The 16,858-nt window shown below is 32.7% G+C and overlaps 1 protein-coding gene across 1 annotated transcript in view; it reads left to right on the top strand.

Moving 5' to 3' along the window:
• LOC109533785 (agrin) overlaps positions 1 to 16,858 on the top strand; it is a 232,861-nt gene that overhangs the window by 141,627 nt on the left and 74,376 nt on the right. The window contains exon 5 of the mRNA XM_048668179.1: positions 4,706 to 4,744. Within this exon, the coding sequence (XP_048524136.1) occupies positions 4,706 to 4,744 (39 nt within the window). The remainder of the gene's footprint in view (positions 1 to 4,705; positions 4,745 to 16,858) is intronic.

Raw genomic sequence — 16,858 nt, 5'->3', positions numbered from 1 at the left:
AATATTTATGCTCTTCTGTTATTCTTTATTATTATTTTCGGCTTCAAAACAACTTAGTTCATATCAACTCATTTACAGCAGCAGACAATGTATACACACCTTAAATGCAAAAAAATTATAGTAGGATATTAATTGAAATATGTGAATATTCCAGACAATTTAGCGCAAAAGCCACAGCCGTAATTTGGACATTTTTGTATGAATATCATGTGCAGAATGCATACGTCGACCCATTGGTGACAAATATAAATGAATTTGCAAATTAAATAAATACGTCTGATTGCTTTTATATGTCTGATTTCGAAGCAAACAATTTATACGTCCTGAGAAAATGCAGATTTTCAGACGCAAGACAAACTAGTTAAAAAAGTTTATCAAATGTTTAACTCGCTTTGCACTCCGCCAAATGCAAGCAAACTAACTCAATCTACTTTTAGGAAAATGTTTTAAACAGTTTTGCTTTTTATTTATTCCTGGAACGTTTCACTGCACTGTTGGTAGTTATAATTAAGGAAAGTAATAGACTGAATGTCGTAAAAATCAAGTGCATAATTATGCCAATATTAGCCCAGTTGGCTATGATTTGAAAGTATTTTGAAGAAAAATGCTCTTTAATGTGCGATTTGCACGACGGCTGGCAGCTTTAATGTATACGACCTTACTGCTAGGCTACGCTTGAATATATTTAATTAGGAATATGTGAAAAAAAACTTCCCAAAAATTTTCGTAATATTTTATAGGTCATAAAAGGGTGTTGAAGAACGAATTTTGGAGGTGTGAATTTGGCACATCGCATAAAGGAAAAATAATAAAGTACCACTAGGAATAAAATCAATAATGCAGCATCTGCTTTTTTCTTTATCCTATAAAAGTTTTAGGTCAACTAGGGTCGTTAATTTTATTTTAGAAGAATAAATTGCAAATTAAACGCTGGTGCGGAAATAATTTCGCTTCATTTCGAGAAAATTGAACTTGTAAATTATGTTAAAATAAATTCGACGCCTGTTGTGCGATCTGTTTCAGTCACGTGCAGTTAAAACAACCTAAATGCTGTTACATGCATTAACATAAATTTCACAATTTTGGTTCCAGACCGTTTATCTGATATTTTCGATATGGCGTATATTCGAATTTAAATACTGAACACCTTTTCCGCTTTTCCTGGCAATATATTGTAATATTTTTCATTTTGCCTTGCCTTGTAAACACAATTTATTACGTATTTCATCGTATGACTTTTTACTCTTTACTACACCATTTTGATTGACTGATTTAATTTAATTCTTCTTTATTATAACATACGCGCTACCATGATAATCAACCGCCATATAAACCGAATTATTAACGTTTAATATTTTTTTTTCTGTATCCATAATTATTTATCTCTAATCAATACTACAACTGCATTGTTTGATTATCGGTTTTAACTGGCAAATTAGCGAATACGCTTTGTAGATTAATCACACTGTTCAACTTTTGGATAAACTTCTAGGTAAATTTTCAAATAAAATTAAACTTGGTTCTGACATTAATAATTATTATAAAATTATAATTGGAAACGAGATTTGAGACAATGGTCAAAATGAAAATGGCAGAGCAAGTCAATTTTTTTAAAGATATGTTAGAATTTGAAAACGTAATAAATGTCTCTGGTGATTACTATTTGTTACCATATACCCAGCTTTCAAATAAAATGTTGCTTTGCATCATTATATGCAACAAAATATAAACGGTCCAGTACAGGTTCTTTTTCAAAGGGTTTGATTTCAACCCAGATAGTAACAATGTTCAATGTTACTGTCGTTATACTCTTGCACTATTGACCTTCTTTCTTACCTGAAATGGGTCAAAAGTCAAAACTTCCTGCTTTTATGATGAGTTGGAAATTGAGGATCCTATTCCAACTTATCACTTAGTAAAATTACTCCTGGGAGCCTGCTATTAGGAGGGCCTTTATTTACGAGAGGCACATTTCACTCTTTTGTTTTATGACGATTGTTTTTACACGACTGTTAATATCTTAAATTGAAGTTGAAAATCTTCTAAGGTGGAAGGTCTCAGATAGTTGAAATTGATCAAGCAGTAGGTACATCTCTAAACTGTAACTCGATGATATTGTTATTGAATTAAAAAATGTCACACTAATTGTCTAAACTGAGGTTCGGAGAATGTTGTGAAAAACATAAAGTCATAAACAACACGTTTTCTTTGAGCTCTTTAAAGTAAACTTAGACGTTCAGATACCGTCACTTTTCCGTCGTCGGCTAACTCTTTCATGATATTATCATGAAAAATTTAGACGTTACTTCCTAAATAAACTTCCAGTTTATTCTGCATTTTAGGGTGGTGAAATTTCGCTTTGGATTACTTGTATTATTAAGGAAATAAAAACAAAATAAACTGCCTTTTTAGATATTAATACTCACGAGTGTCACGAGAACGAAAAAAAACGTGTTGGAGGCGGAAGCTTTAAAGTACCGTTCATATAGAGAGAGTAATAATATTTCGAATTTTATTTAAATGCCCCGAAACACACTTTGCGAGATTGCTAAAGAAGGTATTTGAAATTTCCTGGAAATAATTGTTTGAGTTTCCCAGTTCAGATACCTTCAATGTATTTTGATCTGTCTTAATGAATAACACGTGTCGTTCCAAGGAAGTTTATTGTTTTTTTCCCTTTGAGGACATTCGAAGGAAAAACTGTTGGCGAGCCATTCTTCATATCAAGTTCCAAGAGGCGTAGCCTACTCAGTATTATAAAAGATAATATTTTCAAATATCCATAACCATGTATGGACTATGTAATCACACCTAAAATTATTATATAAAACATAATTAATTATTTAGCTAATATGAGTGCCCTGCGGTTAATGGTAAGATAACTAGGATGTCTATATTATTTATTAACTTGCTTTCACAATGGACGGCTTAAACTACATGTTTGGTTTAATATTCTGTTAACCTTAACTATGTTTGCTTTAACAGGGGAGATTCTAGAAATTCAATATTGAACTGTTTTTCTTGGATACATAATTTACCTATCAAAACTAGTAGACTCACTTAAACAACTTTGTTGTTATATAATAATTATTGTTTATATAAATCACAACCGCACACCTCGATAGCTTTGGATTTCATGTTTATTGTGGAACATTACGCAGGTATACATCGAATATCTTCAAAATACGTTTTGTTATAATTTCATTTCTATTGATAGAATTGTATATAAATATAAATTATGATATTTGTTGCTTCAAACAGAGATTTTTTATTTTACTCCGTTTCTCCTAATGGGATTTAATTGTTACTATAATAGATTTATTGTTGACTCTTATTGTATTCTATTGAGCTTCTTAATTTTTCTTACTGCTCGACATTGACAAGTTCTAACAAGGTGTTTAAGTAATCTTAAACTTTATTTTGTTCTGCTTTCTACAGAAGTATCAAGGTTTGCCTATATTTTATAAAGTTAAAAATAATGATATTAATTGATGTTTAATAATGCAGAAATTTATGCATTTTGAAAATATGTATTAAGTTCTATAATTAGAGGAACAGTGATGTTAGAATCATCCCTCAAAACATATTTGCTACATCGTTAAAACATGTTTGTGATAGGTATATCAAAGTTTATGTTTCATTCATTATAATTCTTCAATTCGTTCTCTAATCGCTCCATGAATTTACTATAGAAATGCGAAATTCTATTATTTATTACCATATTTTCTAGTTTATTTAAGGGAAGATCGACCCTGCTCAAATTCCCCAATGTAATTTTGCTAAGTGATAAGTTTTAAGGTTTCGAATATGTGGGACAGTTGCCGAATACCATAAGAAAATTATTTACTCTCAGCAGCAATAAAATCCTCATAGTTAAACTAAGATTTACATATCCTAGCGTTTATTTTGCGAATGCCGAGAGATTCTATATCCGCCATTTTCATTCTAAAGTTAGAGTTGAAACTTTCGTGAGTTCTATTTTCATTACCTTCACTTCTATCATTGCGTAACTTTTTTAAAGAAATAATTGAAAATGCTCATTTTGTCTCTAAAGAGAAATATTGCATGTTGATATTTTGAGGCGTTCTGCTATCGCTGCTAATCAACACTCGTTTTACAACAAATATAGAGCACACTATATCGAAAACTCCATATCCGTTCATAATGTACAGATTTAGGATCCTTCTTGCGGATATGTCGCCGACTCGATTTCGAGGAAAATTACTATTTTGGAGGTTGAAATATCTAGTACTGTATAGCTGTTTTCTACATCATTCGTTTCACATTTCTGTTACGCTTCGAATTAATTATAAAACATGGTAATAATCGTCAGAATTAGGCTGCAAACTATAAGAAAACAAAAAAATAAGTGCTGTATCCAGGCAGTCTTTCATCTTGATTTGCGATTGATCGATCATCTTGAATTCGAATATAACATATTATCGTTTAAATAATTTTCCTCGTAGTTTCGAAAATTTCATACCGTTTGAAGCTAGTAAAGAATATGCGTCCATTAATCGTATCAGATTAGGAATTTGAAGTGAACTGAGACTAAAGCTGTGCCATTTGTAGTCTATTTACAGAACCGCAAAAAATGTTTTTCTAATAAATCTTTCGTCTTCAGGTTTCTATTACATTTTAAACGAATTATCAAGCTCATGTATCAATAAAAATTACGATATTTCAAGCAAACAATTTGTTTCAGATCCCGAAACCTATTGGAATTTCCAAGGAAATGAATACGGTAAGTTCTTTTTAACAGTAGGTGCAGCTTTTGTGTATACGAATTCGTCAAGTGCATTATATTTCGCTGCGTTCTTTGCATACGAGCCGAAACTGAAAGTTTACGAAGTACAACGTTTTTCATTCGATTACCTACATTGATCTTTCCAAGTCATATAAAAGCAGTAAGTGAGTACGAGCTTAATACAAAAAATAACGTTGAGACATACTCTCTTTGAAAATAACCGGAATAAAAGTTAGTGTCGATTTAAATTTTGTTTTATGCGCTTTAAACTTGAGTTGCCATTTTATCTTAAGTTTTAACTTCGGTTTCGTTTGCGGAATGTGACGCGTATTTATGAAAACTCTGGATGCTAAACTTATTTTCTAGAAGAGTAGCGTAAATCAAATTCATGCTAAAGTGTATTACACCATTTTTTAAAATGTAGTAATCTAACAAGCGGCTAAAAGCAAGTAAGCAAACAGAGCTTGAGTCCAACATCCAGGTCTGAAAAAAGCTTGACAAATCGTATCTAATTATGTAACAAAATTACATTTGTCATCATTTAAATAGGCATAATCTGTTGCGACATTAGTATAGCCGTAAATGGCGATCTGAATTGCAACGCCTAACATACCTTAAACAATTTTTGTCGGTATTTCTAATATCAGAAGTTATAATTCACAAACATTATTATTTTGTCAGAATATCAAGTTATCAAATTCACGGAATAGTATTACATGAACTCCATCCTTGTTGGCAACTTACTTTAAAGATAGTTTTCGAACAAAAGTTTTCACTGATTGCAACAGAAATGATATTGCGAATAGTTCCTCAATGTCGATTTACAAAAGGCAACTTTATAATTGCATTGAAATCTTTCCAGTTAATACTTCAGCCGATCGATACTCGTCATCTTCATATTTCCATGCATTTAGACTCCCTATAATTGCCACTACGCTCTACGTTTAGCTGAATTGTAACAGCAGCCTCTTTTGTGCATGTCGTCCTTAACGGACGCATATTGCATAAATTGCATATTGCATAAAGCATATTGAAAGCTCTATTGTTTCAGTCTTCTCATTTAATAAAAGATTCATTTACAATCGTGATTTAAATAAATATTTCCAATTCTCATTCGAAATTGAGCGTACATTTTTATTTAAATCAACCGTCGCTAGTTCGATTGAGTGGCGTTAGTTCCCCAATTTTATTCCGAACATTTTATACCTAAGAACATCATATTAGTGCAACATTTCCTTGAATATAGAACAATTACTTAGAAACATTTTTATTGACGGTTCAAACAATGCTAAATCGTTCAATGCAGACTAACTACATTGAACGAGTTTTAAAATATTTCCAGGCCGTTAAATTTTATTTAATATTTATCGTTCTAATTGCTCCCACAGAGTTCGTTCCGCTGTAATATAAAGCATTTTAATGTATGTCAAACCTAATTAATATTAATGTTGCATGTCGGTAAAAAGTTTTACATTTTGTTAAGAGTTACTCGGGTATATGCCGTAATGAGTGCTTTTTATTCGAAATGTGTGAACTGCGAACCGCAAAAGTTAGCTCTGTTCTGGTGAACCAACTGAAATTATTAATATTAAAACGTTTTGACGCGTTCAGTAAAAGAAACAGGTCAAGGCAATTTAGCAAGAAAATTATTTGAAGAAACCGTTTTCTGATATATTTGCAACTTGACAATGAGAACATAAAAAATTAAGTTATGAGTTAATAAAATGCTGTTTTCTTCTACAACTGCGAATAATATCATAACGCGTGCATAGGCACCGCTTAATTCAGATGTGTATACCTATTTAAAATCAACAAAGTTGAAGTCCACCATTATAATGTGATTATAAATCGTGGTAAATGCCCCATATTTTTACCGGTTGTTTCAATTTCGGACATCAAAAATACTCCAAACTACCTCTCGAAAATATGGCTCAAACTAAGGCAAACTGTTTAGAGCCACATGGTTGCCGTCTTCAACATCTGGCAAATAAAGGGTTATTTCCGAGGTTATTTCTAATTACTGTGGGTGTCAGTCTCTCATACGCGCTGGAATTATTAGATATTATCCTTTATTTGCCAGATATTTAGGTTTATATGATGTCGGAAATCCCTATCAGTGCCTTTTAACAGTTTGCCCCATTTAGGGTCCGAATTTTTAGAAGCAATTTGGAATATTGTTTGTGTCTAAAATCATGAAACAGATCTCATAAACGTGCCTTTTAGCTATTTTTCATCAGTTAATATATTGTCATTATCCTCCTGAGAATCACCCATTTGGCGAAAACGAAAACAAAAAGTTTCCTTCTATTTTATGCACCATGAATTGCAGATAAAATGCTTATAGAAAGAACACAGTGTTGATAATACACAATATTTTACAGTCCAGCAAATTTCTAAAAACTTAGTATATAACAAAAACAATTAACTGCACACCTAACATCAAAAATTCATCATAATATTTTTGCTTCCAAATACGTATTTTAGATATGGCTATACATTTTACAAACAAAGGTACCGATGGAGTACTTTTAATTAAATTTAAACTAAATAACTAAGTACCCTGGCTTCCAAAAAACTAAAAAAAATTCCAGTGAATTGATTGGAATTATTTCCTGTGTGGATACAGTAAAATATAATATATTCAATAATGCTAAATGTTGACTAATTATCCCAGGGATTGAATAAAAAACAATTTATATAATATTGTCTGTTGATGGTGATGTAATTTAAAATCCTAAAGTCTATTTGCAGTAATCTATTTTAGCAATATCGGTGAAATTATCAATTTCAATATATACGCTTCCTATAAATTAATTTAATTAATGAATAGTATTTAGTTATTTGCCACTAACAAATCGTGGGTGATATTGAAGTAAACAGTACCTGAATTTTGTCAAATTCCAAGCCGGGACTGCATTAATTCCGGGTCTTTAATAGCGAAATGCTTCGAACTACATTAAACCATCCAACAAACAAAATCTAGTTCCTAAAGAAAATAATTAGCGGCTAAAATTTGCTGTTTTTAATCTCTGTACATTTTAGTTCGACATATTTGTGTACTAGTGAAAAGTCCCTGCAGTAAATGATTCAAAGAACAAAGCGAAATTTTAAAACGTAGCAAAATATAAATGCTGTCAAATTGCGAAATACGGTACTTAATTATCTTATTCAAGTTCACAAATAAAATTGAAAAAAACAGGGAACAATCGGATTGAGCGTAAGCGGGTTTTATATTTAGAAACCTCTGGCAGCCCTAATTCGAAAATCCAATAGGAAGCCAAAAAGTTCTTTATTACTCTTCGACATTAAGTAATTAAATATTTTCTAGGCCACAACTAAGCTGCTTAGAGAGTGATTCTGCCAGAAAGGAATATTTATGGAGAAATGCAATGTTCAAACGAGCAAAATCATATAAAATATTTTACGTGAGAGCCTAGCGTAATTTAGAAAATTAGTTTTCTAAATCTTGTTCGTTTGAACGTTGTTCAATTTGTCACATTAAGGTTTCGATAATTTGTATGTTCAAACCTTCGAAATTATTTAGATTTTTTAGTTTTTTCGTTGCTCTAATATAAGGGCTTTACGGCTTTTATGCATATGAATAATTTCATTTGTTTCATAGAATAAGTTTTAAAGCTAAGCTTGGTGACCAATGAATCTTTCTCACCTTGTGTCCTAAGAATTGTGTGTGAGCAGGGAGGTGAAATTCGATAGCCTGCATAAATGTCTTCCGTCTTTTTGGATTTTTAAGAGACAATCAAGTATAATTTAGGAACTGGAATACTGTTAATACAGCTAACTCAGACTAGGCCAAAGTCACTAAATCACTCGTGAGAGAAAGGCCTCATTTTATTGATTTAAATTATTCTAATTAAGCATTCTCTTTTGTTATATTATATTATTACAGCCGCCAATTCCAAAATTCGTGGAAGACAGGTGATGGAACACACATATAGGGTGTTTCGTAAGCACATGATGAAAAGAGCACTGTGACATTATTTGGCTCAAATGAAGACCATATGACCGAACTTTTATTATGAAAAAATCTCCGGTTTTTCTGCTATTGATCGTCCAAGTTCTCTAAAAAAATTACGTTTTTGAATTATCCGGAGAATGATTCCATGGATTTTAGTGAAATTCGCTGTGAATTTGTTTCTTTGTAAGATTCATGTTTTGATGGAGCAAATGAGTTGATCCCCTTTGGGGAAGTGAGGAATTTTTGAGTGTGTTTGTAAAAAAACTACCTGAACTTTTTATTTCATAGCTGCAATCAACTGCTATTTGTTATTGAGTTTTGTTGCACTAATCCTTTCTCCACAATGTTTGTAGCTTCAAAATGTTTGTGGCGAAAAGCTTTAGAGCGAAATAGATTATTTCCGTTTCCTTGCTATCTAACTATTTCAAACATTAATTTACGAAAATTTCAGGTGGTTTTTGTATCAAATTACTCCAGAATTCCTCACTTGCCCAAAGCGTATGAACTCGATTGATTTATCGAAACATGAGTCTTACAAGAGCAAATTCACAGCGACTTTCATTAAAGTCCATTGTACCATTCTCCCGATATTTCAACAAAATATTTTTTTGAGTAACTTTTACCATCAGTAGCCGAGGAGCCAGAAACTTTTTCTTGGTAAAAGTTAGGTCAGATGGTCTTCAATTGATACAAAATAAATTGCAGTACCCGTTTGATCGTGTGCTTACGGGACATCCTGTTTATATAATTTTTTAAGCTTAGTATATTTTATTTTATAGAGTCTTCCATGTTTTTGAACAATATTCTGTTTCTGGTGACCAAATTGGAAATGTCTTGTAAACCGAAACTTAATTTTCTCAGAATATAAAAATATTTTAAATTATTGCAGTTGATAAAGGGGCATTTTGTAAGCAAATATTGGCCACAAATTTCAATAAAATATCAAACGTCGATGAACAAAAAAAAAAAATCGTGTTTCCACTATCAACATTTTTATTAATAAAAGAAAGTTTTGTAAAATTATTTTGGAAGGAATTGCAAGTGATGACGAAGCATATTCGAAGTAATTTCATTAATTAAAACACTAATGAAAATTTCGCGGCACTAAAGAAACAATTAAATGCACAATCTAAAACGATATCTTGAAAGTTTCTATTTTCGCATACCATTCTCAAGAATGTGTTGTAATAATAACAGTACGAGTGGCAGCGAATGAATGATTAAATTACAGCAAAAACTCGAAATGTTCTCCAAGGAAATCTAAGTCAAGGGTTAAATTTAACCAGGGTTGCTTAAGAATTCAATATGCGAGTTGAACCAAGCAAAGGCAGCCTTTCTGGTGCGTTTAGCTGCAACAAGATAAGGGGATTTGAAAACGTGAAGCGATTTAGCAAAAAGGTAACCATAATGTGCGATGAAAAATCAGCTTATAATAGCAAATAAATGGAAATTCTCACATCCGACCCACGGCTTCGAATCTTGCTGACAAATGCATCCATTAGGCCCTTATACCCCTAAGTTTATATCATCTCTTCAAACAATGGCGTACGAAAGGTTTACCCAGAATGAAACCCGGAAATTGTATATAAGTTGTACCGTTATAAGGCAAAATACGTTTTTATTTCATTCTAAATGGAATTTGTTCCTCGATAAATTGGTACATTCTCAGTGTGGAACTAGGGCAGCTTTAATACTGTGATTAGAAAGCTTTCTTACGGTATAAATGGGATTTTGGCCGTTAGTTATTGAATTTGCAAGCACTGCTGGTTCAGTTGCACTGCGCTAATGTTTATTCCGTTGAGAATATACTGAATTCCTCTAATGGTTGGCCGGCAATGGACCTCCCTGAGCCGTGGTTACTTTGAACGACATTTTCGGCTTAAGCATCGGATATTTCCGCAAGGAGACAGCCAAGATGGTTACTAATTTATTTTCCAAACGGGCCAAGCAGTGAGGATTTTACGTATCCATCACAGGTATTCCAGGTAGACTTCACCTTCACCCATGTGAATTGAGCTGACGGCAAGTAATTCCATCTGTTTCATGTCATCAATCGTTTTATAGGGAATATTTCTAGAAGATGTAATAATTTACATAGCAAGTTTCTGTCGAATAATTGAAACTTTTATGGCAGAGAGTGTGTTGCATTGCGCAAATTAGCAATTACACAAAATTGCGTTAATTTAAAAAATTTTAAGGTAAAGAAAATCAAGTACATGGGATAAAAATGGCATGGTGTAAGTGTTTCAATGCACTCGTATGTAAAACTGAAGCAGCTCGATGTTCCATTGCTATATGAATGTTAGAAAAATATTAAATTGCAGCAAGAGCGTCATAAAAAATGTTATCTTTTTCATTTAACCCTCAATTCATCTTTAAGAAATTTTACAGAAAAAATAATAGCGTGTTCGCACACAACTACAAGCACCGATATTGATTAAGAATTATATCATTTAGAGCTATCCGCAGCATTATTTCAAAATGCTTTCACCCGCATGGCAGATAGCTTTGTTCAGCCTCCCGAACACTTTAAAGGCACTAATGTAATTTATTTGACTCGCAATTTTCTGAAGTTTCAATTTGATACTAAAAAAGACTTTGTCAATTAATAAATTAATTACTGCCTAATTAGTAAATCCGGATGAAGTCCAATCAGCTAAAAAGGTACATTACGATGAAGCTATTTAGGTCGAAACTTGTATTCCTTTGCAGAAAACCGATGTACTAAATTTAAAATTTTCATCAGAATTAGGCTAAAGGACGGCACTTAAAAATTCTAATTGAGGCCATTACAATGCCAAGCAACATCTTATAACTTCATTACGCGGATTTATTCTTCAGAGGGAAAGATAGAACGAAATATAAGCTAAACGGCAGAAGTAAGTCTGTTTCCTTGAAAGTTTTCTTTCAAAAGTAATTTCTATTTTCGGCTCTACTGAACGAAAAAGTTTTTCAGTAGCCATACATTTTCTGGAGTAATTTTAGTTTTCCATCGATACAACTATTTCTTTTGAATCGGACTGTACATACAACAAACTTTGATACGATTTAGTCTATTTAGTTAATAGAGTTTCGTCGGAGATGCATTGTCAATTTCAAACTTTGTTGCAATTGTTAGCAACTTTTTTGCCTGCATGAACCGAAACGGCCCTGCTCGTTTACAGTATTTTTCAAATGCTACAAATCAAATGAAATTTGATGGATATTTAAAGTATTTTAATAAAAAAAAAGTGATTGATGATTATCATTTACCACATCAACAACTCTCGCACTCGAATTAATCATTTGTTTTGTAATTGGAAATGTCAAATTTTTTACTCAAAATATATTGGCCATGTATTTCATATTGGTAGTAGTCAAATATATTCGATTTATCATTTAAAAGTTGTGCTGCTGATTGTCAATTCAGCCTGCCATAGTTCCATTGATAGCAGAAACAATTTTTCCATTTTGCATTTTTGTAATTTCCATGATTTGAGTTGGAAACATTTGCTGTGAGCGACGCTCTTGATCCCTTAATTTTGTAGCCCATTAAAAAGCCAGGGGACAACGCCTGGAAATTCTAATTGAAGACATGACAAAGCCAGGAAACGTTTTCTAACTTCATTACGTTGATTTATTTTTCTCAGAGAAAATGCAGGAGCCAAATCGGCCAGAGTAACTTTGTTTTCTCAAACCTGACGAACCAATTTCTGCTTTCAGGACTGGTGAACGGCAAAGTTGATATTTGAAAATACTATTTTGTCAAATCCCACAGGGACAGACAAACATGTGTGTAGATTATTAGCACATCATAACGATGAAGTGCTATGCGATGATTATTGTGTGAAGCTCAAAGCGGCATTATTTCAAGTGCCGTTTAATATACTTGTATGTGTTTTAGAAGAATCTAACACTACATATAATTATTTACGTGGGCAGGTGTATTTAAGGAGCAGAATTTAAAGTTTCAGTTTATCAAGTAGGAAAATTATAGAACTCCTTATCATCATTTTATAATTACGAACTTTAAATGAAGCTACCATATGTGTCACATTGCAGGTTGACAATTGCTTTCTTTGTAATATCCCATCTGCGGATTGGAAGTTTCAATACATCCATTTCTTTATAAGGAAAACTTTACCTGATAAATCATTGATTGAATCAGTAATTGACAGAATCGGTAGAAAGTTACTAAAAAAAATTGCTGAGAGGTTAATGAGCCATTCAAGTAATTACAATGTCTTTGACTGTTGCTTTTCGAAAGAACCATTGGTTTTTATTATACCTAGTCGTATTAAAATATTTTGCTGTTTATTAAAAAGTATATATTGGAAATGGTCAGTTTGCATATTAAGCACAAGTGTGAATAAGAAGTAATTACGGGCACCTATGAAGAATCTCAGATTTTCTCAACTGGTTTTATATTAAAACGAACGATTCTGTTCCAAAATAAGAAAATTGCGACACTACATCCTGTGTAGTTTAAATTGGATTTAAAAGTCATCCTTCTAACTGGCAAAGAAAAACCAATTTGTCGCTATTATTATTTTTCAAATGCACCACAAGCCGAAAATAAGCTTCAGAACCTTAAATTTCCTTGTGTAAAAGCGGAGCCAAGAACGTTGAAAATTTAAGGTTAAATTATCCAAGTAAATTAGATTTTCTTAGCATGTATTCGGCATAAATCAGTGCTCTATGGCCCTGACTTTATCAGTATTTTTGTGGAGCTAGGTTTTCAACTTCCGGCTTGAGCTTTTACGTTTATTTTGTATATCATGTTCTACATATTAATATATTTCAACGCAATATGTCGTTTTGGTTTTTGGAAGAGCCCCTGCCTCAGGGATTTTAATAAACAGAAGAAATGATACAATTTTCCTTTTATCCATGCCCTGGTGTTGTAAAAGCTGTTTTCGCTACGTCAGTATATTTTCCATACGACCCACCCATCTATTTAAAGTGGTTTTCCTTCAGTCACGTATCACTTATTTATTTAGGTTTTTTATTGAGTTTAATTTCGACTATATCTCACATTAACATGTGTATCTTTAGGGCTAAATTAAGTAATTAAAACGATCACATTTTGACTTTGATTCTAAGTTGTCATTACTAGGCTTTACGAGCTGTTTTCGGCATAAATAACATTTCGTTGTATTGTGGCTGAATAATCTTGAAGGGTTTTACGTGAAAATTTTCAGTGTTGCCTACCCTAGACATTTTGTTATTATTCAAGAGAAAACGGCTTCTTATCGTTAAAATTCAAATTTTTCGCAAATATCATGGATGAATAGGTAAAGCCCATTTAAATAAATGAGGTTGAATGACAGTTTCGCAGAGATCAAATACCATCTTGTACTCAAAGTAAAGTACATGGAAAATACCATTTTCGTCTAGTCAACAGAGTCTTTTCTTTGGTGACTTTTCTGTAAACCTCAAAATTGCATCGTTACAATATTTCAAACTTATCCCATATATCTAAATTCGTACATTGTGAATAATGGCCGGATTTAGAATTTTAAACTTATTACATTTTATACACATAAAGGTTTCGGCTTGCTGTCTGGGTTTATCGGCTTCAAAAGTTTATTTCCGGTTCTTGAGGATATAAAGGTTGTAAAACGTTTTTGAGCAGCATTTAATTTAATTCTTGACTTCCAAGTCAACTTGAATGAAAAACTGTGCAGAATAAAATTCGAATGGGTTTGTTAAATCAACTCAGAGTTATAAAATATACATAACCCTTAACCTACTTGATTTGGCCTTATTTCGGGATATCTCTGATATATGATCGAAAAAGTCTTGCGAAAAGCCAATCAACAAACCGATCTTGCTTTAATGTATGTTGTTCATTTGGTAACAAAATTTCTTGCTTGGAATAACGCGGAATATTACGTTTAGTCAGTGGAATAAGTGCTTTCCAACTTTATCAAACCCTCCTGCAACATGAACATTAAGGTCCATTAACTTCTCAGCCACTTGTTCATTTCCGGGAAAACCTAGGCAATACTAGTCACAAGCAAGAAAAAATGTATTCACTTTTTGCTTTATGGTCTTAGAGTATTTTTAAAAGGTTGAAAAAATGTTCAATTTTGTTACATATTTGAACAGGCATTCCAAATAGTTATTGAATAATTCAAATAAATGTATTGAATTGCTTTAAATATTCGGTTCTCAAAATTGTCTCTAAAATTTCAGTAAAACAGATTATACGACGTGAGTTAAATCATTATAATAGCGCCTTAAAATTTAAATTTTGCAAATATCATATTCAAGCGGCTCGCTTCTGCATTTGTTCAATTTTAGATAACATAATTAAACTAAATAAATCTTCACAAAGCTTCCTTATTCAAATATTCAACATTTGCATAAAATTAATATGAGCAAAAGGACTATCCAGCATTCCGTTCCTTCTATTATTTTCAATGATTGAATGGAGGGCCGCCTGTGATATTATGCAGGCTTCCATAGTAAGTAATCAGAAACAGAATCGATGCCGCTGTCTAAGAAAGACTTTAAAGCACACAAATAGTCAAGATATATCAAAGAAAGGCTCGGCTAAGGACAATTTAGAAACGAATTCCGGTGCTTTCAGAAAGAAGAGAGCCAGGATAAGATGAGATAAACGATAGAGTTAGTGGATTGTGGAGGCAAATAAAGTGATGGGAATTTTTGAAACTTCCATAAAATCATTGGGTAAGGAGATAAAAATTATCAGCGAAAGTCAGGTGTTAAATTCTTATTTCAACAAAATTAAGCTCAAAATATCTTTCTAAATTATTTATGTGACCAGATATATTCCTGAAAGAGTTAAGTAAAATCCAAGTTTGTCTTGGCTAAAAATGAAATATTAACGAAAGTTCTTACCTTATCGAGATCCGAAAATACAGTGGCCGCATGTTGGAAATAAATTTCGTTTTACTGGAGACCTAGTCTGCCTGTAGGTCGTAGATCAACAATACGCTGAGTTTATTACAGCGATCGAAGAAGACAGTTTTAGTAACTTGGTTGATTTAATTCAGATCTGCTAACTCAGCGTAATACTCCCTAACTCCTTAAGTAAAATATTTTCCACGATTATTAATGCTGGCCGCGATTATGCTTGAATTGCTCGCCTTTTAAAATTTCAATCAAGACAACGCTAATAAAAATAATAATTAAACGCCATTTTGCATTTAAAGTGATCTGCTTAAAAGTTCGAAAATTTAGAATAGTTTTAAATCGGGTTTTCAGTTGCAATCTAAATGCGCGAAAACAAAGTTTTATAGTTTGAAAAAGAGAAATAGGTTCTATTGAAAGCCCAGTTAATGCAGAAAGTTTTATGTATTTGTTTGGTTGAAATTTTAATTGATAAATTAGGATTTAACCGGAACGCATTTTTGCGATTTAATAAAACGCGAATTCTGTGATAATTTTTCACTACTGTTGAACGCTACTTTGTTGATTGAATGGTAGTTTGATCATTGATGCGGATTTGTGGTTACGAATTAATTAAAATGTCTATTTTTTTTTCAAATAGTGGGTTTTACACTACAGAAAATTATCACGGACCGATTTTACAACCTATTGCAACTAACACTTTACTGGCGTAATGCAAACTGCTTGTTCATTGGTATGACACGACTCCATGCTTTAGATAGAAAGCACATTTCGTGTAGGAAAGGTGTCAAGCACACTGGGACATTCTTACTTTCTTTCTGGAGACTTGTAAATCAATCGGCCCTTTTAAAGGTAATTTCACAGTTTTGGATGTTCAGGTTAAAATGTATCTGAAAAAATTCAATTTGCCGCATTCAATTATGCCGCCCAGCCGTGTCTGCTCATGCGTGGGGGATGGGTGGGGGTTCCAACGCTTCGGCGCACATGCTGTTTGGCGCAAAACGCGCTTCCAATCTGGATTGAGTGCCGTAATTTCTTCTTTTCTGTTGAAATTGTTTTGGTGTTTAAATATTTCGATGGCCTCCCTGGTGAGTCTCGGGTAGTATCTTTCAGATTGGTGCAGAATGTCCACTTCGTCGAAGCGTATTTGGTGGCCGTCTAGTAGTGCGTGTTCCGCTACTACTGATTTTTCCGTTTGTCCCAATCTGCAACTTCGTTTGTGCTCCGTGATCCTAGTGTTTATGCTTCGTTTTGTGGTGCCGATGTATGCTCTTCCA

Source organism: Dendroctonus ponderosae, unplaced genomic scaffold (assembly GCF_020466585.1).
Source record: "Dendroctonus ponderosae isolate FM_Combo_2020 unplaced genomic scaffold, Dpon_F_20191213v2 Dpon_F_20191213_1, whole genome shotgun sequence".
NCBI lineage: Eukaryota > Metazoa > Arthropoda > Insecta > Coleoptera > Curculionidae > Dendroctonus > Dendroctonus ponderosae.
The sequence above is the reverse complement of the archived record's forward strand: the minus strand, read 5'-3'. Positions and strand labels throughout refer to the sequence as shown.